General features: G+C 36.8%; 1 protein-coding gene across 4 annotated transcripts in view; it reads right to left on the minus strand.

Annotated features, from left to right (window-relative positions):
• F13A1 (coagulation factor XIII A chain) overlaps positions 1 to 27550 on the minus strand; it is a 165150-nt gene that overhangs the window by 76478 nt on the left and 61122 nt on the right. For all 4 annotated transcript variants that reach the window (XM_082731176.1, XM_082731175.1, XM_082731177.1 and 1 more), the window contains exons 6-7: positions 13483 to 13601; positions 10742 to 10849 (exon numbers count right to left, since the gene is read on the minus strand). In XM_082731176.1, the coding sequence (XP_082587302.1) occupies positions 10742 to 10849; positions 13483 to 13601 (227 nt within the window). The remainder of the gene's footprint in view (positions 1 to 10741; positions 10850 to 13482; positions 13602 to 27550) is intronic.

The raw sequence follows: 27550 nt of genomic DNA on the forward strand, positions 1-27550 counted from the left end.
TTTCTTATACTGTGTGCACATTGTACATGGCTTTTTTATGTAAAGGTATTTTTAGGTACCAAAGGTATTGTACATGGTATTTTATGTAAAGGTATTTTTCTTATACTGTGTGCACATTGTACATGGCTTGATGAAATAACTTTTCTTTGTTATATTCTGTTGTTTCATTGTTAAAAGTTATGTTTTCATAAAGGCTAGGATTTCTGTGACTCTTGTAGAATGCAGTTTTATGCCTAATCTTGTTTATAACAATTTCTCGAAGACCACTGGATATAAATTTTGGGAAACATGAACTAGTTTCAAGACGAAGAGTTAAATTTGGGAAGGAAAATAATTATTTCTTGAGTGAAATTCTTTCCAGGTTTTGTGAACCACAAGCCCCCAGCTACAATCTGGTGGTGATCAATCTTAGCTGTAGGTGAAATGGTGTAGTAGATGTCAAATTGTGCCCATGACACTTTAGGGATTTGCAAAAGCAGCTCAGTGGTCATTGTGTTGGGTGGTGGAGGAGGAGATGATTGAGTGATGGTGGTGGTAGCTTCAGGCACCATCTCTTTTCGATGACAAGAGTTTCTTTCTTTCTTTCTTTCTTTCTTTCTTTCTTTCTTTCTTTCCTTATTTCTTTTGTATTTGGGTTCAAGTGATATTTGCTTAAAAAAGAAATCATTCCAAAAGTAAAATCTGAAAATTCATTCATCTTGGAATGTAGAGATCTGTTTCTTGTATCTTCCGTATCATTTGTCAAGTGATGTGGTGAGCATGAGGGAGATGAACAAAGGCATGAGAGAAAGAAATAGGGTAGCAAGAACTCTATTTCCTCCCTTGTCTGGATCTCATCTTTGATCCTTTTGGGGGCTTTCATAGCACCTCTAACAGCTAGGATTTTGATCCAAAGAATAAGAAAGCCATCTATTATCTCCTTGACTTTTATAGTGGTGGACTTAACAAACTCTTTTTTGCCTTGGTGCTTTTAGCAATGTCATCTTCTCTTTCTGGAATATCCTTCCATACTCAAACCCTTTCTTTATATGGTGCATGCCTACTCATTCTTTGCAACTCAGCTGGTTTCATTCTGGAAATCTTTAGCTATCACTTTGATTTCGATGTCCTCTCTCCCTGTTTGTACAGTATTCTTTGCTTTGTAATGCTCTCCTATTTATCATATTGCCTTGTGTCATTGATTGATAGTCTTTGCTCTCATTGTGAGGATGGAAGATACAACACCGTTTGACTCTGTATCCTCAGTACCAGCCCAGAGTGAACACTCAATAAGTTCTGCAGAATGAATGGATATGGTATCAGTGGAAGGTGGTTGTAGGTCACTTTTTAATATTTCTTAGATCAGGGCAAATGGGTGAATCAAAATGTAACAGATATTTTGCTGAAATTGTGAAATTATTTCTAAAATTATACAGAAATGAAAAGGATCTAGAATAACCAAAACAGCATTGAAAATGAAGAAAAGAATTTGGAGGACAGCCTGATTTTGAAGATTTACTGTAACAGTACAGTAATCAAGATAGTATGGTATATAAGGACAAACATAGATCAATGGTTGAACAGTGTCTAGAAATAGATCAAATATAGTTATTTGATTTCCAACTGTTATCAAAGCAATTCAATGGGGAAAAAGATAGTCTTTTCAACAAATGAAAGTCTTTGTGACAAATGAAATTTTTCCCAACAGGCTTTTCAACAAATGGTACTGAAATAAATGGATAAACCAGGAAAAAAAATTTAAACCTTGACCCCTACCTCACACCACACAGAATGATAACTCAAGATGGATCATAGACCTAAATGTAAAAGCTGAAATTATAAAGCTCCACCCCCCCCCAAATACAGAATTTCTTCATGACCATGTGGAAATAATATCACTTCCTCAGGAGGATTCTTTTTAAAAAGTTTAAAAACTGAATTTCATAAAATTTTAAAACTTTTGTTCCTTAAAATGCACTATTAAGAAAATTTAATGGCAAACTGTACTCTGGAGAAAATACCCTCTATACTCATATGACAAAAGGTATGTATTCAGAATATATAGACAGCCACTACAACTCAATAAAAAGACAAACAATCTAGTAAGATATTGGACAAAGACTTGAAAAGATACCACACTAAAAGGTTTTTTGAATGGCCAATAAATGCATGGGAAGGTGCATTTATCATCATCAGTCACCAGAAAAATACAAATTAAAACCCCAAAGAGATACCACTATACTTCTGTTAGAATGGTTAAAATTAAGGAAGCTGAAACACCAAAAGGTGAAACTGTAGAAAAACTGGAACTTTCATGTATTTCTGCCAGGAGTGTAGGTGGTTCAATTACTTTAGACAACTGGCAGATCCTTACAGAGTTAAACATATATAGACCCCATAACCGCGACATGACACCTTTGTTACTTGCCCCATATACATATGAAAACATATGTATAAAACTTGTACAAGAACATTCATAGCAACTTTACCCATAATAGCTCCAAGTTGGAAATATCTCAATGGCCTTCAACAGGTGAATGGATAGACAAATTATGATAGAAAATACAATGAAATGCCACTTAGCAATAAAAAGGAACACATTAAAGACACATGCAACAACTGGTTGAAAAAACAAGCCAGCTCCAAAGGGTGCTGTATGAACCCCATTATACAAAATTAAAGAACAGGCACTGTTGCAAGAAATCAGAACAGTGATTGCCTATGCGAGTGTGGATTGGCTAGAAGAAAGCACAAGGGAAATTTCTGGGCTGAAGATCATGTCTCTATTTTGGTGATAGTGATTCCCTCAATCAAAACTCACTGAAATTTGCATTTAATATGCATTTCACTATATGTAAATTTTATTTCAAGAAAGAAACAACTCATGAATCAACCCTAACCTATATTGTGAAGCATATAACCACTGTTATGCAAATAGAATTTGTATATATACTCCACACAAGCTCTGACAGAGGTGGGTAATTAGATTCATTTTTCATGGAAACCATTACAACTAGAGATTATTAACCTTGTTCCCTTAGTAACTGAGGATCCTTACTCGGCCAAAACATATTTTACTAATTGATAATCATGAAAGAAAGAACCAAATGTGGACCGAGAGAGAGAGCCTGGGATTTTAAGCTCTTCGACTGTCTGCTTTTGTCATTGTTATACCACTGTTGCATGGTCTAGGGTTGGTATAGAGAAGCCTCCAAAAATACCTGAATGAAAGAAATAGATAGATGAGAAATACAAAAAAGCAGGGTAGGAAGAGGAAAGGAGAAGGCTGTCAGGGAGGAGGGAGAGGAAGGAAAAGGCACAAAGAAATCCAAAAGTGCATAACACTGTGTGGCATACCTTAAAGTCTTTGCTGCATTGGATCCGTCCACCCTGGGGTGGCTCTCCTAGAAGAGCAGAGCAGCCCCAACTGCACAGCTTGGGGTGGGGGTGGGGAGTGCTGAAAATCATCCCCGTGTTTCAGAAATAGCCTATGTGATTATGAAATAGATGCAGCATTGAAACCTCATTCTGGGAAAGCAATTCAGGGAGAGCAGACATTTAGATTGACTACGATTATCACATTGGAGAGATGGTTGGTAATAAACGTCTGTTTTCCTCCAAAAATATGGTGACAACAGGCATAAGAAATGCAACCTTAATAATTGAGAAATCAAGCTGTTTGCCCACAAATGGAAACTTCATTACATTGCTGACTTTTACCATTAGAGAAAAAAATGATGTCAGTTCATTGTCCTCTTCCCACCACCCCCAGATCTAAAAGAGAAGGACCGAATCAGACAGAGCTTCTAAAAGGCATTATATTTGTATCTAAGGAGCTCATGCGATAGAGAAAGAGGACAGGCAGAGAGGATAAATCCAAGGAAATATAACACTGTGTATGGAAGGTTGAAGTCAGACAACCTAATATCCATTTCCAGTTCCTCCAGTGACCTTGGGCAAGTCATTTAACTTCCTGATAGCCAACGTCTTCATTTGCATTCAGTTTGTTTATGGAATGAATACAATTTCTCAAAAGTGGCCATGAAAATGATTCTGCTGGGTAGATTCTATTCTCCCACTGGCTTCCAATGTATTTGTTAACTGTAAACAATTCTTCAAAAAGCAAAAATGAAAATCCCTAGTCACCTAATAAGGTGACAGTATGGTAGCATGTTTAGTTTAAAATCATGATTGGATTGCTTGGTCCTTCCTGAACTTCTAGGAGTGCCTCCCATGCTGAGGGAAAATTTGATTCCAAATTTAAGGGTTTAATTTAAAACTAGGATATTAGTCTTTTATGCTGTTGGACTATAATAATATTTTTCATTAATTCTAATCTGTAGGTTCTCCAAAACTGCCACCACGGATTGAGGTGTGTCATCATTGGAAAAGCGATAAAGAGTGGGAGAGGTCTCTTTTTCTGCTATACCAAAATGAAGAATGTCATGCCTGACATTCCTGGGCCTGAATCATAGAGAAAAAAAGAAAATACAAAAGCCAAATCAAATCCATCATGAAGCCTAGCTCTGGCAATGGTCACCAGCCCAGAAATTTTAACTCATGGGCATCTGTAAAGTTAGTAATGCAGATGGGTGTGTGCCATTGCCACTTTTCCAAAACACCACAAGGAAGTAGTATCTTCACCTTTACAAAGGTGGCACCAATCACATTCAGTGTACTCTTACTGATTATCTGCACTGATACCAGCACTATGGCCACCATTCAAAGTTCTGATTGGCAATAATGTAAATTTTTGACACAAGTATGGGGAAACAAATTATTATTACATATTCATGGTTTTTCAGTAGATGAAGAGTTTCCAAAAATAAGATGCATATGGGGAAATGTGAAAAACTCCACAGTGGTGGCATGACAGAGGACAATGGTCATTGAGCACCTAGGTCCTCAATTCGCCCCAATACAGGCAGTTTTAGCTGCTTATAAACCAAAGGCTCAGCTAGATGGTGCCTTTTAAATTTTTATTTTATTTTAAAAATAAAACTCTTAGGGAACTATGCTATGGTTGCCCTGTATAATTAGGGAATAGATTTCATGTTTGTATCTCTGACTTCACAATTTATTTGGGACAACGAAGGATGGAATTTCTAACCCAGGTGAATTTTTAAATGTAATTTGAGTAGTCATACTAGTTTGTTGCTTGGAGAGGTTTGCTTGATGTGAAACCTACAGTAGGATGCCAAAGTCAACAATTGGAGGAAAATAAAAGCATGGTTTTGTAGTAAGCCTCTTGTGGAGCTGCTTGGCAAGCTATAAAAGAAGTGATGTCAGTACTTTTTTTTTTTAATGCATGCAAAGAAAAAAAAAACTTTCTAAATACTAGAACAAAGAGAAGTGAAAGCAAAATGGGTAAGGTAAACAATAGCTCTATTTTCAGCTTATCCACGAGATCATGTATGCCAAAGGACCAGAAGCTCTGGAGTCTACCTTGTCTGCAAGTTCTACAGCCATGCATCTTGTATTGGGCCCTACAAAACTCCAGGACCTACCTCCAGTTGTGGTCAATTTGATTTACTAGCTGGAGTTCAAGATTCTTTTACAACACTAAAGAGTACACCAAATATCGATTGGTTAAAAAAAGTTCAAACTTGAGTTAGTTCCCAAAAGGCATAGTCAGAACAGGGTATTAATGGGGATTAATGATGGCACTGTGGTTCGATATTAGCAAAAGACCAGGGTTAAAAATAAATGTGGATATCTCAAGGGAAGCAGGAAAGTCCAGGCTGGCAACAGTATAAAGACTAGAATTTTAAAATATGAAACTATGTTGACATCTCTCTCCTCTGTCTCTTTCCAAAATTTCCCAATATTGTCACATTATTAATATTAATGTTATTAATATTGTTATTGAATTATGCCCCTAGAGGAGCAAATTACCCCCAACTACATTTTCCTGTAGTGCTTTTGGCAACTGGCTCTTCGGGTATAATTTCCACCTCAGAGAAGGGTTTCCATGAATAATAGCATAGTTTATTATTGCTGTGGGCTCTTGTCAGCCATTCTTCTAGCTCTTTGTCCAATATCCCAACACTTGCTAGGCCAGTGTTTAGTCCTGGGAAAACTCCATGCAAAGCTTGAGAGATTTGGTTTCCCATACAACCCTATGCTTATTTCATCAGAGAATATGCCATGTTGTGTTGACACATTCTACTCATCGGCCTGTCTTTTCTTAGACTGTTAGGTCTTTGAAGGCGGACATTATGTTTTGTCTACACTGTACCCGAGTATCTACACTGGTAGGTTCTCAAAGGTTCTCAACAAGTACTTGTTGAATGAATGAGTTAACATTGAGTGTTTTACTACTATCTGCACCATCATAACAATCACTACCACCATCACCAACATGGTCATTCCATGACCATAATCATCACCACCACCATCATTGACACCATCGTCAACAACCAATACCACCATCAAACAATATTTGGTGCTTATCCTCTTTGGAACTCTCTCCTGAGGGACCCAATGCCTCTAGCTATTTAGAATTTTCTTGTTTACACCTTTTTTCATTTATTCCCTTTTTTCATTTATTCATTTATTCTGGATGTTCTGGATGCCATTTGCTTGATGTTGGTTGTTGTTGTTGTTGTTTTCTCTAGGAGACAGCTACTTAACTTGATGTTGTAATTGTATTATAGTACTAACGTGTTGGTAGTGGCCTTCTAAGGTAATATGATCTGACAGCAAGAACACTATTTACTTCCAGTTCAGCCATTTACTTGTTATGTGACCTTAAGGGACATCATTTCCAAGGGCTTCTTCCCCTATCAGACTCCTGGAGAGTCTTGCAGATTTCATGTACTGGTACTGTGTGCATTTCAACACAGATTTTCTGTTGATAAACTCTCAACCCAAAAGAGGGAACCTGTATGGAGGTGAAATATTAGGGATTTAACAGAAAATAAGCAAGTGGTATCCACAACAGTGGCCACTCAAACAGCAGTTTATCTCCCTGGAGAGCTTCTCTGCCCACAGTTGCTGCCAGATCCAGTCAGTCGTGGGACAGGTAACCTAACCACCCAGCTGCCAGGCTATACTGTCATTGCCTTTCCCCTTTCCCAGAACTGTGTTGTTTTTGTCTCAGATGGCATAACATACTGTTCGGATAGTCTGAAAGAGGCTCAGAGTCCATGCCTGGTTTCTTCACCGTGATTCAAGGCCAGCAATGGGATGCTTTATTAATGCCCTGTGAGCAAAATGAATTTTCAGAAGGCACAAAGCATCCTTCTACAATTTTCCTGGCACATTTCCTGGCAATTGTTCTGGTGGGGCCTGTCACATCAGATTTGAGGTAGAAAGAAAACAATAATCACACAATGTAATTTAAAGGAAAAAGTATAACTTTGGGCAAGTTTCTTCTTTTTTCTAACTTCCTCTATTTAAAATTTTTCTCTCTTCAGTCAGTTTGCAGTGTGGCTTTGGTAAAATGTACCACTCAGTATTTAGAAGGGCCTAAATAAAAGTCAGCTTATGTAAGGTTATAATATCTCAGACCCAATGCACCAACAATGAGATTATAGGACTTTTAGACTTTCTTTCTCTTGCAAAAATCCAGTAGCCCAAGGCTGTCCAGATTGTCATAAACTTTTCTAGTTTTCACATCAAAGTGAAATAACAGCAACTCAAAATGAGGACAAAATTAGATACTGAATTTATAAAGGAAAAAAAACAGAAGAAAGGAGAGCATTGGTTTGAAGAATAAAAGGATATATGTGCTACCACTGGGAATAGCAAACGTGGTTTGAGCAGAGAGACAAAATTTTGTTTTAAGAATGAAGTGAGGCCTGGAGAGGTTGAGTGATTTGTCCTGAGTCACATAGTAAGTTCGTGGTAGAGTCAGAGCTGAGGGTTCTGATCTGACATGGGCCAGAGCTCTTCTCCACTTTTGTTTCAGTAGAGAAACTAAAACAAGCAGGTGTTGATTTTTAAAAATATATTTTATTTATTTATTTGATAAAAAGAGTGAGCGAGAGAAAGCATGAGCAGGTCGGTGAGTGGGGGGAGGTGCAGAGGGAGAGGAAGAAGCAGACTCCCCGCCAAGCAGGGACCCCAGTGTGGAGCTCAATCCCAGGATGCCAGATTCATGATCAGAGGTGAAGACAGACACTTAAACAACTGAACCAACTAGGTTCCCTGAAAAGCAGCAGGTTTTGAATGAGTTAAGGAGGGTGAGAGGAGAAGGTTATGTCCATTGCATAGACTGGGAAACTGAATCACAGGAAGGTTTAGTGCTGTGGTCCTCACTGGGGATAGTTTTGACCCCCAGGGAACATTTGGAAATATCTGAAGCCATTCCTGGTTGTCACAACAGGTGGTGGGAGGTGCTACTGTCATCTCTAGGGTAGAAGCCAGGTATGCAGCTAGAATCCTCTTGTGCCCAGACCAGCCCCAACAACAAGGAACTATCCAAGATCATCGACACTGGACAATAAAGATTTTTATCTGGGGATTATGCCCTCAACATCCAGATTTATATTACTATTATTATCATTAGAAATTTTTCACACCTGAATTATTGTCTGTACTCATTTAGCATTACACACCCACCAAATCCCTGCAAATCCCTGCGATCTTCAGTGCTAGACTTTGTCATGACCACAGTAGGCAAACTTGTCTTTGGGGCCTCAATCATCTGCTCCTGCCTCTTGCTGCTACTGGGGCCTCTTCAGGTTGCTCATTCTAAATCCTTTGTGGCAGAAGTTGATCCCAGGAAACTGAACTGAAGTCAGTGCCGTACCCATCCCAGAGAATTTGCATGTCACCATGTCTGGCTGTTCTAGCACTGGTATCCTGTGAAAGGAATTTCCAGCCTTTGTGATCAGGCTGGGCAGATATATAAGAAGAATTCCTAAAATACCCAGCAGCAGCCTCTGTTCTTCCTGCCGACGAGGCCAGCCCCCTGAGAAACCAGGCACAGGCTCCTCTGCCTTGGCATTGATGTTTTGACTGGACTCAAGCAACTTCAGAGCATTTTCTTTCTGGGCTTTCTTAACACATCTCATATTTTAAGGCAAATTTTTGAGAAATTTGAGGGGGATCTTTGTTTTGTTTTTCTTTCAGTTTTTGTTTAACTTCACTCAACAATTTCAGGATAGATATCTAAAATTTGTGAACAGGAGAGGAGCTGCCTAAATGACCAGAATTTTCAGACGCTCAATATTTCACTTCCTAAAATCATTATAACTGAATAGATTTTGAAAGATTTACAGAGCTCTTCTAAGGATTAAAGGAGAAAATGCATATGAAAAGGCTTTGAAAACTATCAAACATGTATTTTGTGTATGTAAACAATAATGGGGGTGGAAACAACTACTGTCCAAAATAACCCAAGATTAAACAATCAACAAAATGTAAAGAAAACATTCAGAATAGGAGAAGATATTTGCAAATGACATATTTGATAAAGGGCTAGTATCCAAAATCATAAAGAACTTATCAAACTCAATACTCCCTGAAATAATCTAGTTAAAAAATGGGCAGAAGACATGAACAGACATTTTTCCAAAGAAGATATTCATATGGGTAACAGACACAGGAAAAGATGCTCATCATCAGGGAAATACAAATCAAAACTACAATGAGATATCACCTCACACGTGTCATAATGGCTAAAATCAACAATACAGGAAACAATAGATGTTGGTGAAGATTGGAGAAAGAGAAAGAAACAAAGAGAAAATTTGTTTTTTTAGAAAAGCAACTCTCAAACTGTTGGTGGAAATGCAAATTAGTACAGCCACTGCAAAAAACAATATAAAGTTTCCCCAAAAGGTTAAAAATAAAGCTACTTGATGATCCAGCAATTATACTATTAGGTATTTATGCAAAGGATACAAAAATACTGATTCAAAGGGACACATGTACCCAGATGTTTATAGCAACATTATCAATAACAATCAAATTATGGAAAGAGCCCAAATGTCCATTGACTGATGAGTGGATAAAGAAGATGTGGTATATATAATGAAATATTACTCAGCCATCTAAAAGAATGAAATCTTGCCATTTGCAGTGATGTAGATGGAGCTAGAGCGTCTTATGCTAAGGGAAATGAGTCAGTCAGAGAAATACAAATACCATATGATTTAATTCATATGTGGAATTTAAGAAACAAAACAGATGAGGGTATGGAAAGGGTGAAGTTAAATAAAATCAATATTGTTCATGCAAACATATTAGAATGAGAATGATGGTATGCATAATGTCTTCCCTACTTATCTCACGCAATTAATGTGAAGAATTAACTACAAACTATAAGCTAAACTAACTTTCATAAGCTATAAAGCCCTATGGTGAGGTATTATTATAATAGAAGCTAGGATTTAGACTCATTTACTTCTTTATTCTTACAGTGGGTGTGAAAATGGAGAAAAGCTATATATTGCAATTTTCTCTCTCTCTATCTCTTTTTTTTTTTTTTGTGTGTGTGTGTGTGTGCTCCTTGATGTTTCTTTGTTTGATCAATAGATTATAGTTGTGACATTTTGTCGTGGTCACTCCTCAGTCCCAAGGCAAGAGAGTCTAAGAATAAGTGGTCTGTGGTATCATGTCATCTATCACCATTTGTCTGAAGCCAAAGAAACATATAGTACTGAGATAAGATTTTGTTTCATAGCATTTGACAAGTCCAGGGAATTCAAATAAAAGTTTAAGTATAAGTCATCATTTCAACAACTCTTAATGAACTGGCATCTATACTGAGGCAAATGATGTGTAATCAACATAGTAATCAGTAATTGCTTACCACTGCAGACCCAACACGGCTGACTTTGATGGGATTCCCTCTACCAGAAAGATCCATCTCTGCTTTGTCCATCACATACAGGCAAGCATCAAGGATGCCATCTTCAAACTATTTGGGAAAAATTAAAAAATAAAATGAAAAATATAAAGAAAGAAAAAAGAGAAACTACTTAATGTCCACTCTGCAAGCCCAACATTCTCTGCAAAAAAAAAAAAAAAAAGAAAAAAAAAAGGAAAGCACAGCCTTAATGTTTAGAGAAGCACATTTCCTATAAAGTAATCACCCATAATCTTTAGTATGAAATATTAAAGTAGGAGGAAGAAAACATCTTCCTTTGTTTTTCAGTAAAATGGATAAAAACTTAAAAGCAAGCTAGAAACATAAATAGAACTACTGGAGAGCTGGTATACTCAAGGATCATGAACTGACTTGAAGTTCTTCAGAAAACTGTGTAAATTAATTTAGAAGATTTCTTCAACATGTGGGCTCTGGTGCCAAAGGCAAAGGAATAAATGATGTACCAAAGTCAGGCCAAAGTTTTGAGACCTCAAAAATAACACAAATCCTTGCACATCTCAAAAATAAATGGCTCTCAGGTGTGTCATAGGGAGGTATTTCAGACCTGTATACCTTGCATTGATAATAGTAGGATACCTTGTGTCATGAATGATTGTCCAAGTTTTTTCCTCTTTTAAAATAAGGGAGACTCCATGGTCTCTTTATCTTAAAGTCTTAAAAGACTCTACCTTTTAAAACAAGGTGAACTCCTCCAAAGAGAGGGCGGGAAGGTCTAGAGAAAGATTACATTATCAAGGGAACAGATTAGAAGTCAGTTCCATTGCAGGATCTCTCTGTTCTTAAAGATGTTTCAGGACCTCTTACAGAGAGGAGCATGGGAGGCTGTTCATAGTTTGATTTCCTTAGAAAGAATTGCTGGCCCCATGCAACACCAGAATTTTTTTTTTTTTTTAAGAAAGGAACAGGGACAAAATAGTAATAAAATAGCAAAATGGGGAAATTTCTCCTATATTGGATCTCACTGAATAAGAGGTCTGAAAACCTTGTATATCCACGCACGTACTTGTGACAGAAACCACAATTTTAATGGCTAATTGCTATGTAGTTCTTTATTAAATCTAGTTAAAATACCAACTTTCTGGAGACCCTAAACTGATAGGATGGTTGTTATAATGTAAGGGCACTAGTTCTTCCGATATGTAAAGAACTCATTTTTCTGGTTTTTATTAAGTACCGTCTCTCAGTCTGTGGGACTTAAAATTTTGAGTGAACTGGGGAGGTAAAGAGATAGTCACAGGATAAGTTGTTTGCCTGCACCATTGCAAACTACTGGCTTGGATATTTGTTTTGACTAAAAGACCCAAATTAAGGGACTCTGAGTGGCAAGAGAGACAGATAGGGCTCAAGGGTGTCTACCCAAAGGCTACTCAGCATGCTGGCTGAGGAGAACCCTGATCACTTGGGATTCTTTCCCTCTCTTCCCTGTTACCCATCTTGGTGTCTTCTTTCCTTATTAGCTCTCTACAAAATGTTACTTTGGGGACACAAATAGAATCACACCTAAACATTAGGAATTAGGGCACTAGACAATAGGCAGTATCATGGATTGTATGTTTTTCAGGAGAGGAGGGCTTGTCACCAGGGAGCCAGCCTGGGATCCAAAAACAGGAGAAGAGCACACAGATGATTAGCTTGATAGGACATCAGAAGTGCAGGTGACCAAGGCTGAGCACTGGGCACGCGATTCTCAGGAGTCCAGGTGGAGAAGTAGGTTGTAAAGTCAGGCAGATAAGACAAGAACTAGTGATGACATTGATCCCAATGGGCAGGCTGGATCAGGGGTAAGGGAGGCAGGGAAAACTCACATGGAAGTCAAAAGAAGGCATCAGAAACCAAGAAAATATGACGCAACCTGGTGAGGCCAGGTTCCATGAAATCTACCATCCTGGATACGCAGAGCAATGGTGCACAATTCCAATCATCTCATCCAAACTCTCTGAGAAATGACACACTCATCTTTTCTTATGTTGCTAATGAAGGGTCTTCACTGAATCACAGGACATACATTCTTAGGGGAATATGGCAGGAAAATCAGTCACTTTTTTCATTGTTAGAGATATCCAACTGAAATAGTTTGGATCATTGAATATCTTAAATGGAATACTATTTATTATTTTATATCCAAACAGTAATGTGAGATTCTAGTTGATAAAAGTCCAGTGGGCCCTCCTTTGATGAAATGGTGATAGTCTTTTCTAATTCTAATTCTAATTTCTAATTTTCTAGGATCTTATACTAACAACAATTTTAAAAAGGGGATTTCTTTGAGTTGAGCACACACCTTACAGTATCCTTTGCAGCAGCATCAAAACACTTTTCCTTATAAGAAAAGGAAAAAATCTATTCCGTGTTGAAGAACAAGTTCTAAGGTAATGAGATTTGACTGTACTGGATGCCAAACATTTCTCACTAGAATGCTATGTTATCCATAGAATCTCTGATCTCGGTAACCTTGATACCTGAAGATACGTGCTTTCAGTAGATAAATTACGTAGTTGCCTTTTGAAGTCTCTGCTCCTGTGCTGTCAGCCTTGGAGTCTCAGATCCTTAAATGCGGGAAATTGTGTATGTCTGATATCAACATATGGCCTTGTAGTGATACATGTGACAAAAAAATATTAAGAAAAAATGTCCTTGACAACGACAAATGTTAAATGCCTCACCTGACCATAGCTCCAGCTTCTACTCTTGATGTCATTGAAGTCTCCATAAAAAATAACCCCAATGTCATTCAGGACATATTCTTCCTTTTCTTTCTCATCATCCAGGTACACAGCATCCTCTGCATCAGAATTCAAAAATAATGACCATTACCAAACCAGACTGCTTTAATATACTTGTAAGTTTGTTCTGGTCCTAAGTGGCATTTTAATCAACTAAATGAAAAACAAAAAAAGTCTTTTGTTTCACTAAAGAGAGCTCATTTCCCGATATGTAATTTCGGCAATGGTGAACCTAATCCGTAGCCAAGATCAGCATCCGAAGGATGACATTTGTCAGAAACCCTGGCTCTTTAAATTCCAAGTAGTACAATTAAATTGACACGTCTCATTAAACATTTTTAAGATTCTGGGACATCAGTAGTTTCAGAATCAGAATTCTGGGATGCAGATACAAATCTGTTACACAGATCGAAAAATAATTTCCAAGCTATTAACATTAATAGGAAACGAGCCGAACTGAAATGTTTAAAACAAGTCTGGGATGTGTTAGAAGAATCTAGCATGGTCTGTCTCGCCTGGTGTGTGGCCCATCATGGACAGGAGGAGACAGGCTGGGGGTCGTCTCCTACCAGTGAACAATCCTTGTGGATGTGCTGGTAAGTATGTGTGTCTGACCAGCCTTCCAAGTCAGCTTCTTCCACTGCAAGGACTTTTCTCCCTGTGGCCATAATCTCAGTAAGGCCATGCTCCCCATTTGCCTGCTTTATAATTAGCCTGATATTTATTTCCAGGTCAGGTATGAAAGCCGTAAAAGCATCACTAACAAAGGCAGGACCATACAGGTACACTCAGATAAATTTGCATGGCTGGAATAGGGAGACATTTGATTCTGACTGGGGACATGGTTTATTATGTTTCTCTGGCGCCCTATTACCTTTTTGGAGTTGCTTCCTCCTCATTCCGTAAGACTTTTATAATTTTCTTTGGAGTAGATGTCAACCTTGGCTGCATATTAGAATCATCTGAGTAGATTTAAAAACCTTTAATTCCATCTGGACTGAACTCTAGATTGATCAAATCAGAATTTCTGGGGGCTGGGGGCAAGATCCAGACATCAAGTGTTTGCTTGTTTTTTCCTTTATATAATCTTATTTATTTATTTATTTATTTATTTATTTATTTATTTCAAGCTCTCTAGTGATTCTGATATGCAACCCAAACTGAGAACAAATGCTCTAGGCCTTTGCTGTTCAAAAGAATCATTGAAATACCAGTAGCTTCAGCATTACCTGGGAGTTAGTGAGAAATACAGAGTCTCAGGCCCCAGCTCAAGACCCTGCATATTATGTATACATTAAGGTTTGCAAAGCATGGCTCCGTCCAGCCCGTTTAGACCCCCATTCTGGGTTATATTACAGCTGTGATTAAATCTCCTGGAGAGTCTTTGGTCTTATCTCCTCCCCAGTACTTTCTTTTATCTTCCTGTTTCTACTCTCTACCTCTTGCCTACTATTTGGTTGGTTTTCTGCAAACACACACACACATACACACACACACACACACTTACACAGATACTAATATCCAAAAACTTCACATATTTAAAGTGTGCAATTTCACAATCAAAATAATATAGTTATCCATCACTTCAAAATTTTCCTGTGTCCCTTCGTAATTCTTCCCTCTGGATTCTCTGACCTCTCACTCCTTCCAGGGAGCCATTGATCTGCTGTCTGTCATCGTAAATTCATTTGCATTTCTTGGCATTTTATATGAAAAGAATCCTCAGTGTGTACTTTTTTTAGGGGGGGGTCTAGCATCTTTCATCCAAGCTAGTTATTTGGAAATTCATCGATATCATATCAATAGCTCATTCATCCCAAAGCCATTTCATGTTTCCAGGAAAATCAGAGTCGCACTACAAATGTACTGCAGCCTTTCCCTCTTCCCTTGCAGATGTGAGCATTTAGGCTTCACATTGGCCGTTCAGGGTCCGGAGGTGTATGGCCCCTAAACCAAAGTGAGAGCTTCCTTTCTAAGTGGAACAAACCAGAGACGTGACAACTGTGTTCGAGGTCAGTGTTTCTGAGCAGAAATATGAAAGAACACTTTTAAAAGAAAATCTCATAAGGATGTGTGTGAAGGGGCATTGACCGTTTACATGCATAGTCCTCCACCAGATACAATCAAACACCCTGGAAAGTAAAGGCCACTTTTGCTTTCATCTTTTTATAATAGTGGCTTGACTACTGTGACCATTGTGATAAAAAACATCTTGGTCAAGTGGGTTTCAGAGGCCTGTTACTGAGACAGAAATCTCCTCTTAAGATCACTGAGGTCTAGAAGTGCCATTTGACAATGTGTTTTTAACACGTTTTCATTATAATATGAGATGTTTATAGCCTTGTCCTATAAGATATTAGAAATTGGATTGTATTATAGAGCTACTATAATTTAAATGGTTGGTAAAAAAATAGATTAATGGGTCAAAATAGAGAGCCTAGAAATAGATGTTACTGTATGCATGTTTCTATGAAATCAATATATGATAAAGAAAATACTATAAATTAAAGATGACTGGAGTGTTTATTAAATTCAGCTGAGAAAATTGGCTGGTTGTGAAAAGTAACTTCTCTGTACATCAAAATAAACTGAAAATTAATTTAAAACCTGAATTGAAAAAGAGAAAGCAAAAGAAATTTAAAATAAAAGTAAAAAATTGAATATTTGGTCTCTAGATGAAAAAGTTTTATCTAAACAAAAATAATAGAAAGAATTTTTAAAAGATCTAACATTTTTTATTATTTATTTATTTATTTCAGAGGAGAAGAGGGAGAGTGAGTTTGAGTAGAGGGGTGGGTGGGTGGATGGGGCAGAATGAGAGGGAGAGATATAATCTTCAACAGGTTCCACACCCAGAGCAGAGCCCAATGCAGGCCTTGATCCCACAACCCTGAAATCATGACATGAACTGAACTAAAGAATTGGAAGCCCAATAGACTGAGCCACCCAGATGTCCCTCCGTGTTTTTTTTTAAATATAAATATACCTTTTGAATTTCAGATATAATGTAATTTAAAAGTTCACTACAGAAATATTTGCAATAACAGAAAACCTTTGCAAATTTTCCTTATACATAAAGAATTCCAATAAACTGATGAAAAAATTAAAAAGTGCTTTTAAAAAGTCAAATAAAGGAAAATGATTTCACAGAGAGGAAATGGAAACAGAAAACAAATATATAAAGACAATTTTAACTGAGTAGTAACCTAAGAAGTGCAAAGTTTTGCAAGTAAATTTTCATCCACAAAAACATAATTTCAATCTATTTTTATTCTTTTACAGATAATATTTTTTAAGTTGGCTTTAAGGTTTGTTTTTTTCTTTGAAGTTTTGACCTTTAAACAGTTTGCATCTAGGTGTGGGTCTTTTTCATTTACTAGGTTTGAGATACTCTGATCCTTTACAGTTTGACAATGTGAGTTTTTCTTTAGCTCTGGGAATTTCTTTCTCCTTTATCTTTGACTATTTTCTTCTTTTTATTTTTCTGTATTTTCTTTTTTTTATTTATTTTTATTTTTTTTTAAAGATTTTTATTTATTTATTTGACAGAGAGAGATCAGAAGTAGATGGAGAGAAAGGCAGGCAGAGAGAGAGAGGGAAGCAGGCTTCCCGATGAGCAGAGAGCCCGATATGGGACTCCATCCCAGGACCCTGAGATCGTGACCTGAGCCGAAGGCAGCGGCTCAACCCACTGAGCCACACAGGCGCCCTCTGTATTTTCTTATAATAAAATGCCTTTTAGGCAGATATTGAACTTTCCAGATAATCTCCATTGTCTTATCATACTTTTCTATCTCTCTCTGGCTCTCTCCTTCTTTGTCTGTCTCTCTCTATATGATATATACATATATATGTATATATCTAATATACATATATATGTATTATATAAGAGCGTATGTTAAGAAAGAATATCATCAGCACTTCCAGAAGAATTGAGGAATTCCTGGAACAAAAAAATAGTTGAATGAAGTATGGTATATAATGAACAGCTATATAAAAACTTTGGAAGGATCGCTATATGCTGCTATGGAAGAATATCCAGGATCTCATTTTCAAAAAGAAGTGCACAAAAAATATATATAGTTTACTGCCTTTTATTTAAGAAAGAAGGGAGGTAAATAGATAGCTAGATACATATTTATATACATTCACATATGTGCTTATATTTTTAAATGTAGAGATAAGCCAAAAAATTAACAAAATTATTATCTAAAGTGTAGGAGGGATAGTTGGGAGTTAGACTTTCTCTCTAAAGTGTCTTTATTGCTTTGTAGCTTGACTTTGGGTTTACATAAATGTTTTGTAAAGTCACAAAACAAAACTAAGAGTAGAGAGCCCAGATATGGACCTTCAACTCCATGGTCAAATAATCTTCGACAAAACAAGAAAAAATATGCAGTGGAAAAAAGACAGCCTCTTCAATAAATGGTGCTGGGAAAACTGGGCAGCTATATGTAGAAAAATGAAACTCGACCATTCTCTTACACTGTACACAAAGATAAACTCAAAATGGATAAAAGACCTCAGTGAGAGACAGGAATCCATCAGAATCCTAGAGGAGAACATAGGCAGTAATCTCTTTGATATCAGCCACAGCAACTTCTTTCAAGATATGTCTCCAAAGGCAAAGGAAACAAAAGCGAAGATGAACTTTTGGGACTTCATCAAAATCAAAAGCTTCTGCATAGCCAAGGAAACAGTCAAAAAAACAAAGAGGTAACCCACGGAATGGGAGAAGATACTTGCAAATGATAGTATAGACAAGAGGTTGATATCCAGGATCTATAATGAACTCCTCAAACTCAACACATACAAAACAGACAATCATATCAAAAAATGGGCAGAAGATATGAACAGACACTTCTCCAATGAAGACATAAAAATGGCTATCAGACACATGAAAAAATGTTCATCATCAGGGAGATTCAAATTAAAACTACATTGAGATATCACCTTACACCAGTTAGAATGGCCAAAATTAGCAAGACAGGAAACAACATGTGTTGGAGAGGATGTGGAGAAAGGGGAACCCTCTTCCACTGTTGGTGGGAATGCAAGTTGGTGCAGCCTCTTTGGAGAACAGTGTGGAGATTACTCAAGAAATTAAAAATAGAGCTTCCCTATGACCCTGCCATTGCACTCCTGGGTATTTACCCCAAAGATACAGATGTAGTGAAAAGAAGGGCCATCTGTACCATAATATTTATAGCAGCAATGGCCATGGTCACCAAACTGTGGAAAGAACCAAGATGCCCTTCAATGGATGAATGAATAAGGAAGATGTGGTCCTTATACACTATGGAGTATTATGCCTCCATCAGAAAGGACGAATACCCAACTTTTGTAGCAACATGGACGGGACTGGAAGAGATTATGCTGAGTGAAAGAAGTCAAGCAGAGAGAGTCAATTATCATATGGTTTCACTTATTTGTGGAGCATAACAAATAGCATGGAGGACATGGGGAGATAGAGAAGAGAAAGGAGTTGGGGTAAATTGGAAGGGGAGGTGAATCACGAGAGACTATGGACTCTGAAAAATATTCTGAGGGGTTTGAAGTGGCGGGGAGGGGTGGGAGGTCGAGGTACCAGGTGGTGGGTATTATACAGGGCACGGATTGCATGGAGCAGTGGGTGTGGTGAAAAAATACTGATACTGTTATGCTGAAAATAATAAATGAAAAAATACTAAATAGAAATAAAAGACAAAACAATTTTTAAATAAATGAAGCCAAAATGAAGCAAATTAACATGACTGGGTAAATAGATTAGTGAATTAACCACAGAAAACTATTTCAAGTTACTTTAAAACAGAGTAATTTCACTATATATCCCCAGAGTAATTTCACTATATATCCCCACTATATATTCTTTAACATAAAGAAAAACTGTAAAATAACTATGTTGGTACTAATAATATTGATATTGCTATTTTGAAATAAATATAACATAAGCAATCATGTTAATGACACTAGAAACCAAGATCTGCAGGATAAGAGAAAAATGCATAAGCAAAATCAAATAAATAAAATCTGAAATCTTGTATTTTAACTTCAAGCAACTTATTACATAATATTCCTTTGCAAATAATTTTAGATTTAGTGCTATTTTTCCTCAATTGCTTTATTAATTTTTTTTAATCTGGAGGGAAAGTCATTCTTTCATTTTTTTTTTTTTTTCATAATGTCTTGCCGGCCTGTTATGATACTTAGTACTGTAGCTGCAGAAATTGGTATTGTAACTCTTGCTGCTACGGAGTAAGAGCTGGACTGATTTTGAGTAAGAATGAAAGTATTAAAAAATCTAATATCAAAAAGAAGTTTTCTTTAAAATCTTTGTAAAATGGGGGCATCTGGGAGGCACAGTCACTTAAGAGTCTAACTCTTGAATTCACCCAGGTCATGATCTCAGGACTGTGAGATCAAGCCCCACATCAGGCTCTACACTGGACATGGAGCCTGCTTCATATTCTCTCTCCCTCTCTCTCTGCCCTTTTCCCTTCCCCCACCCCCCTCAACAAAACCCAAATAAATAAAATCTTTGTAAAATGGCTGTAAGACTGACTCTTCCTTGGAAAACATCATGACTGATTGAGGTTTACATGATTGCTGGCCCTCCCAGCTCCAAACATTTCTGATTCCTCTTTTAATCTTATATGCACACTCATTTCCTTACTTAAGAGAAAGAAAAACATATTTTTTAAAAAAGAAAAAATGTGGGGCACCTGGGTGGCTCAGTGGATTAAGCCTCTGCCTTTGGCTCAGGTCATGATCCCAAGGTCCTGGGATCAAGCCCCACATCAGGCTCTCTGCTAAGCGGGGAGCCTGCTTCCCTTCCTCTCTCTCTACCTGCTTCTCTGCCTACTTGTGATTTCTATTTGTCAAATAAATAAAATCTTAAAAAAAAGAAAAAAATGTATTGAATAAATCAACTTAATATAAAAAATTATTAAATACTTCTTTAAATAGTGTAACTTAGTCATTACAGCATGTCAATGATAAATTCAAAGAATTTTTTTTTCCCTGAAAATGCTACCTGGAGACTATTTTGCATATGTAGGTGTTTTGTAAAATAATCTTGAAAACATACCTTGACATGTTTTTCGTCAGATTGCATTAGGCTTAATTTGTTTTGTTTTGTTTTTAATTTAAAAATGACTTTAGTATGGATTAATTCCATGGTTGCCATATTAAGAGATATATATTAGAGCAGTAATACTGCAGAAATATTAGTGGGTATAAACTTTGGGGGTAAGGGGCTTCTTTGTTTCTTCTCTGCCTATCCTTGTCAATTAAGGTATTTTTTTTCTCGACTCATAAATCCTTTGATGCTTTTAGCCAGAAATTAGCCTTATAAAGCTATTTTTGAGTATAGTTTGTGTGAAAAAAAAATTCCCTTTGGTAATAAATTTTCCAAGCTGAACTCTAGCAAGATATTTTTCAGTTCTTTTATTTTATTAGGCTCTGCACTTTTTCTGTAATATTTTGTAACACTTGACTTTTTTGTATTTTTGCCACTTGAAAGCTTCGTGTAGTTGGTCTGTAATTAAGTTTCAAATTTGAAACCACTGTTAGTTTTGTAATCAAAATATAGGTATTTTTATCTTTGTACATGTCATTCCACCTACAGCTCTACCTGGAATCCCATTGATCTTCTAGCTACCATTCATTTCTTCACAGTTCACAAATGAAGAATATGAAATTCAGTGAATGCAGTTACTAATCCTATTAGGGAATGACTCTCATTTAACCAGAATTAAAATGTATTTTCACTAAAATGAAGATACAAGTTGATGATAAACTCTGAAGTTGGAAGACCTTCTCACTTAAGACTCTGAAGTGATTTATTCAACTATGTTCTGGGTTACTGCTCTTTACTTTGTTCACCCGCTGGAGATTGTGATTTTTTAAAAAGATGGCCATTCTAATGACTGTCAAATATCTATGTTTTAGAAAGATATAATATGAAAAATTTTAAAAACATGTATGAAGGAAGAGACTGGCTATCTCTTCCCATATTGTTGTGCTTATTCTCTTAAGGCCTACAAATACACTTTTGGAAGTTTGCTTTCACCATGATTTTTCATCAACAAATATTATTATGAGATTTTTTCCATTTATACTAGTCCCTGAAATATTATGAAGTGTTTCAATCAGAGCATACTATGATAATCAGAAATCTAATTCCATTAAAATAAAATATCAAACAAAAGAATTTTTTAAAAAATAAATTTAAGTTGAAAATATCAGTATAGCTCATGATACATTTTCTCTTTAGAAACCACATTGTTAAATTCTATCCACAGAAAAGAAATAGAAAAAAACAACCAATATAGTAGCAATGAGTCTCTTGAGCCAGGACTATGGTCTCTAAGTACCATTCCATTCCCTTCCCCCTTCCATACTAGAAGGGTACTCAGGTTTCCTATGAGAAATGACTCATTAAAAATCTAGGTAAGTAAATGTACAAGACCAGCTTGAAATACTTCTTACCAGAAAATAAAGAGGCTATTAAAGATTCTTGGAGTCATGACAAAGGAATCAGAAATAAACTTGAAAGCTCCCACTGTCCAAGAATAAGACAATTCAAGTATCAAAAAATAAGTTATCACAAAGTATTAAAAAAATTCAATATTCATAGATTTATAGTAATTTAAAAAAATCATTGGTTATCTCTACAGGGTGCTAAAAACCAACTCATTATTCTGATAACTTAGAAATAAGGAAAGGGACACATATCTAGACTTCTTATATGAATACTTCCTCAAGGCAGCAATATAATTGATGCTAATAGATGCAGAAGGAATGGCAGATTAGAATATTGCCATTTTGCAATCCCTAATGAAATAATGAATCTAGGCTAAAATGATTTGTTAAAAGGTTAGTGGGGAATTTCATAATGGATGTAAGACTGATAAAACCTGATCCTATTGATAAATCTAAACATCACTAAAAGAGGGGCAACCAGACATCATGTATCTCCTGATGGGATGGATGCCCTGGGAAGTGTACAGCATGACTTACGTAGTATTCTTGCTCTACCTTCCTATCCCTACCACAAAAAGAGAATGATTCTCATGATGATAAATCTGATTGAGTATCAGATCAAACTAACCACTTAATAAATAAAGGGCTAGAGGAATGTTATGTGACACCAGGTGATGGCATAGAAACAGCAAATCTTGATAACTATTGAATCTGGGACATATATAAGTAGATATTCATTGTACTACTCTTCCTACTTTTGAGTTGTTTGAAAGTTTTAATAATAAAAATAAACCCTGCTGAAGGGCGTAAGAGAACTTGAATAAATAAAAACATTAAAAATGTTTCTAATTGCATGTGAAGATTCCAAATTATAAAAATTTATGAATTCTACCCAAATTAATTTCTATATTAAATGAAAACCCAACTAAAATTCCACTCATACTTTTTTAGAATTCTGCATGCTGATTTAAAAGTTTATCTGAAAAGGGCACCTGGGTGGTTCAGTGGGTTAAGCCTCTGCCTTTGGCTCAGGTCATGATCTCAGGGTCCTATTGAGTCCCGCATTGGGCTCTCTGCTCAGTGGGGAGCCTGCTTCTCCCTCTCTCTCTGCCTGCCTCTCTGCCTACCTGTAATCTCTGTCTGTCAAATAAATAAATAAAATCTTTTTTAAAAAAGTTTATCTGAAAAGACAATGTGAAAAAATAACCCCAAAATAAAATGTTGAAAATAAAGAAAAATGGGGGGAATTTTCCCATGGTAAACTGAACTTTGGTTCTAACCCACCTGTATCCATGCTTTTGTCATGTAACTACTCATCCTTCTCTCTAAAGGTAGAACATCCCCCTTTTGACTTTGGGGCTTACTTTGGCTGAAAGGGTGTTAGTCGATGTGATGCAGGTAGGGGTTTGAAATGTGATTGCACACTTGAGCATATGCTGTTGCATTTCTGCTATCACCATGAGAAAAACATATCCTAGCAAGCTCACTAGCCACAGGAGGATGAGAGACGCATGGAGCAGAGTATCTCCGCAGTGGGGTGGTAAGGAGTGAGGCCTCTCTGGCTATTCTCAATGCAGAGCTGGCCAGTCCGGCCCAGTCTACAGTAGCCCAACCACAGACAAGCCAGATCCATGAGATAACATGCTTGTTGTTATAGACCAGTGACATTTTCTGGTCCTCTCTTAATGAACATTGCTGTGATTATAGCCAACTAAAACAATGCTATAATGAAACTGATTTTGACATAGTAATAGATAAATACATGCATAGAGCTAAATGTATATTAAACCTTAGTAGATGATAAAGTTGGCATTTAAAACCAACAGGTAATGATATATCTGATCAATAAATGATGTTTTGATGACTGGCTATTCCTGTGGGAAAAATTTTTCCATAAGATCTTTTTCTCCCACTAACACAAAATTTATCAATTGATTTAAAAAGATTCATGTGTGTCTTTTCTTGCTAACCCTTAATTCACCTAAATTGTCCCAGATATGAACAGGTCAAGAAATGCAATGCTCAATAAATATACACAAAATGTTCAACTTCATTAATAATTAGAGATACATGAATTAAACCATGAAATGTTAATGTATTACCAAATTTTGTCCATCATGTTAGCAAATATTAAAACAAATGATAATAGCTGGTGTCAATGAAAACATAAAGATATGAATATTCTCTTGTGTTGTGGCTATATTATAAACTACAGCAGCATTTTTAATAAAGATTTTATTTATTTGTTTATTTGACAGACAGAGATCATAAGCAGGCAGAGAGGCAGGAACGGAGGAGGGGGGAGTGTGCTCCCTGCTGAGCAGAGAGCCAGATGTGAAGCTCAATCCCAGGACCCTGAGATCATGTCCTGTGCCGAAGGCAGAGGTTTAATCCACTGACCCACCCAGGCATCCCTACAGCAGCATTTTTAAAGGAGTAATTTGGCAGTATCTATGCAATTTTAAAATGTGAATTGACTTTGACCAAGCAATGCCATTTCTAGATATTCATTCTACAGAAATATGTTTGTTTAACATCTATGTGAAGCATTCAATATAACAGTATTATGGTGAAAATGGGAGGAAATCAAAATATTTATAAGCAAAAGACCAAATTGATTATGGTACAACCACACCCAGTAGTCATTAAAAAGAATATGTATGTACTGATATAGAAAACTTTCCAAGATATATTATGTAAGGAAGTAAAGTATAGAATAACATGTATAAACAATGTCCCCTATGTTTTGGAAAAAAAAAAAGAAACTCTATAGAAGTATATATGGAAAATTATAGCAAAGTATCCAGAAAAATATAGAAATCAAGAAAGTTAAAGTTAACAGTCCAGAAAGTTAAAGTTTTCTAAGGAAGTGAGAATCGGAGGGTAGGTGAGAAGGAAATTTCACTTTTTACCATATAAAACTACACGTGTTATTTGAAAAGGACATTCAATTAATTGAGGGCAATTCAATTAATTGTCAGATTAAAAATTAAAACCATTCAAAAATTCATTAAGGGGTGCTTGGGCAGCTTAGTTGGTTAAGCAACCAACTCCTGGTTTTCAGTTAGGGTTGTGAGATCGAGCCCTGTGATGGGGGGTCAGTGCTCAGCATGGGGTCTGTTTGACATTCTCCCCCTCTCCCTCCCCACCTCTACCCTACCCCCTGCCCATGCATGTGTGCATGCACTCTCTCTCTCAACTAACCAGATAAATAAAATCTTTAAAAAATGCACTAAATTGATGGAAATACACCAAAATGTTAACAGTGTCTATGATTTGTAGATCTCTGAGTTCCTTTCATGCTTCCATTATTTTTATTCTATAAGGCTTTCATCATTAGATGAGAGTTTTAAGACATTTTTAAAAGGTTCGTTTTAAATGTTGCATTTCAGTGATGTGCCTATTTAATAAGAGGTTATGTTCAGCTCTTAAATATCACTTTTTCCTCCTTAGTAGATATCATCATATAACCATGCCTTTAGGTCTCCCTGCACCCTTTTCTTCCCAGCACAGGTTGGATTAAACCTTGTTCCCCTAGTGTCCTATGGATGCTGTGGTCACATCCATCCGTATGGAGATTATTCTGTAATTTAGTTATTAATTGAAAATGCATGTTTTTAGTATTTACCATGTGCCAGGAAATTTCTGAGTATGGTAAAACAACCAAAACAATAAACTCATTAAAACTCCTAACACCCCTTTTTTTTTTTTTTTTCCCATTGGACATTCTTTCCTGCTTTGTCAAAGATTAGTTGACCATAGAGTTGAGGGTCTATTTCTGGGCTCTCTATTCTGTTCCATTGATCTATGGGTCTGTTTTGTGCCAGTACCATGCTGTCTTGATGATGACAGCTTTGTAATAGAGCTTGAAGTCCGGAATTGTGATGCCACCAACGTTGGCTTTCTTTTTCAATATCCCTTTGGCTATTCGAGGTCTTTTCTGGTTCCATATAAATTTTAGAATTATTTGTTCCATCACGTGCTCCCGAATGTTTATAGCAGCAATGTCCACAATAGCCAAACTATGGAAAGAACCTAGATGTCCATCAACAGATGAATGGATCAAGAAGATGTGGTATAGGGCGCCTGGGTGGCTCAGTGGTTAAGCCGCTGCCTTCGGCTCAGGTCATGATCTCAGGGTCCTGGGATCGAGTCCCGCATCGGGCTCTCTGCTCAGCAGGGAGCCTGCTTCCTCCTCTCTCTCTGCCTGCCTCTCTGCCTACTTGTGATTTCTCTCTGTCAAATAAATAAATAAAAATCTTAAAAAAAAAAAAAAAAGAAGATGTGGTATATATACACAATGGAATACTATGCAGCCATCAAAAGAAATGAAATCTTGCCATTTGCGACAACATGGATGGAACTAGAGCGTATCATGCTTAGTGAAATAAGTCAAGCAGAGAAAGACAACTATCATATGATCTCCCTGATATGAGGAAGTGGTGATGTAACATGGGGGCTTAAGTGGGTAGGAGAAGAATAAATGAAACAAGATGGGATTGGGAGGGAGACAAACCATAAGTGACTCTTAATCTCACAAAACAAACTGAGGGTTGCTGGGGGGAGGGGGTTTGGGAGAAGGGGGTGGGATTATGGACATTGGGGAGGGTATGTGCTTTGGTGAGTGCTGTGAAATATGTAAACCTGGTGATTCACAGACCTGTACCCCTGGGGATAAAAATATATGTTTATAAAAAATAAAAAATTATATTAAAAAAAAAAAAAACTCCTAACACCCCTAAGAGGAAAGTATTACCTTTCCCTTATTTTATAGATGAGGAAGCTAAGGAAAACGTAAGTAAAATATCTTTGTTAAGGCCATAGTGCTAGTAAGATGTGAAATCAGGACTTGAATCCTAAGCTGTTCCCCAAGGAGACTATGACTCTTGAGTCCAAGGGATCAGGTCTCGTATCCCCAGCACACAGGACAGAGTGCCCGGGAACATGACACAATAAATGTCTACAGCAAGATTGAGAGGTGGGGATGGATGTCTGGAACTTGGAGAGTGAGAGAAGAAGAAAGTGATGGATTTACTATTGGGCTTTAGGTTATTATTGATGGGAACTTACAAATTTAAATGGTAAACTATGAATAAGGAGGAGTTTGAGACCAGGCCACCCTTTTCCTTCCAGCGGCTGAATTAAATCTCATTTCACAACCAGCGGGCATAATCATGAATCCTCAACAAGCCAAGGAAGTCAAATGGGAAGTCTTGATTTTAATTTTAAATGTATTTATGATTTTAAAGGGAGATTGAGGGTAGAAAGCAGTGCTTTCTTTCCCCTGTTTTTATTCAGATCTGTCACTTTAAAATATAGTTGTCCAAAGCTAAGATTAAAAAAAAAAAAGAAGAAATTATATCACCATGGAAACTCCAAAAAACTCCCTGTGTTTGATAGGCTAACAAAGATAAGAAGACTTAATCATTTGCCTCTGGACACTTTTATTGTTGGTGTTTTGGTGTTTTTGGTTGTTTGTTTTTAATTTCTGGTTTGTTTCAGAGGCATATTGAGGTTTTATTAG

The sequence above is a fragment of the Mustela nivalis genome (assembly GCF_964662115.1).
Source record: "Mustela nivalis genome assembly, chromosome: 5".
NCBI lineage: Eukaryota > Metazoa > Chordata > Mammalia > Carnivora > Mustelidae > Mustela > Mustela nivalis.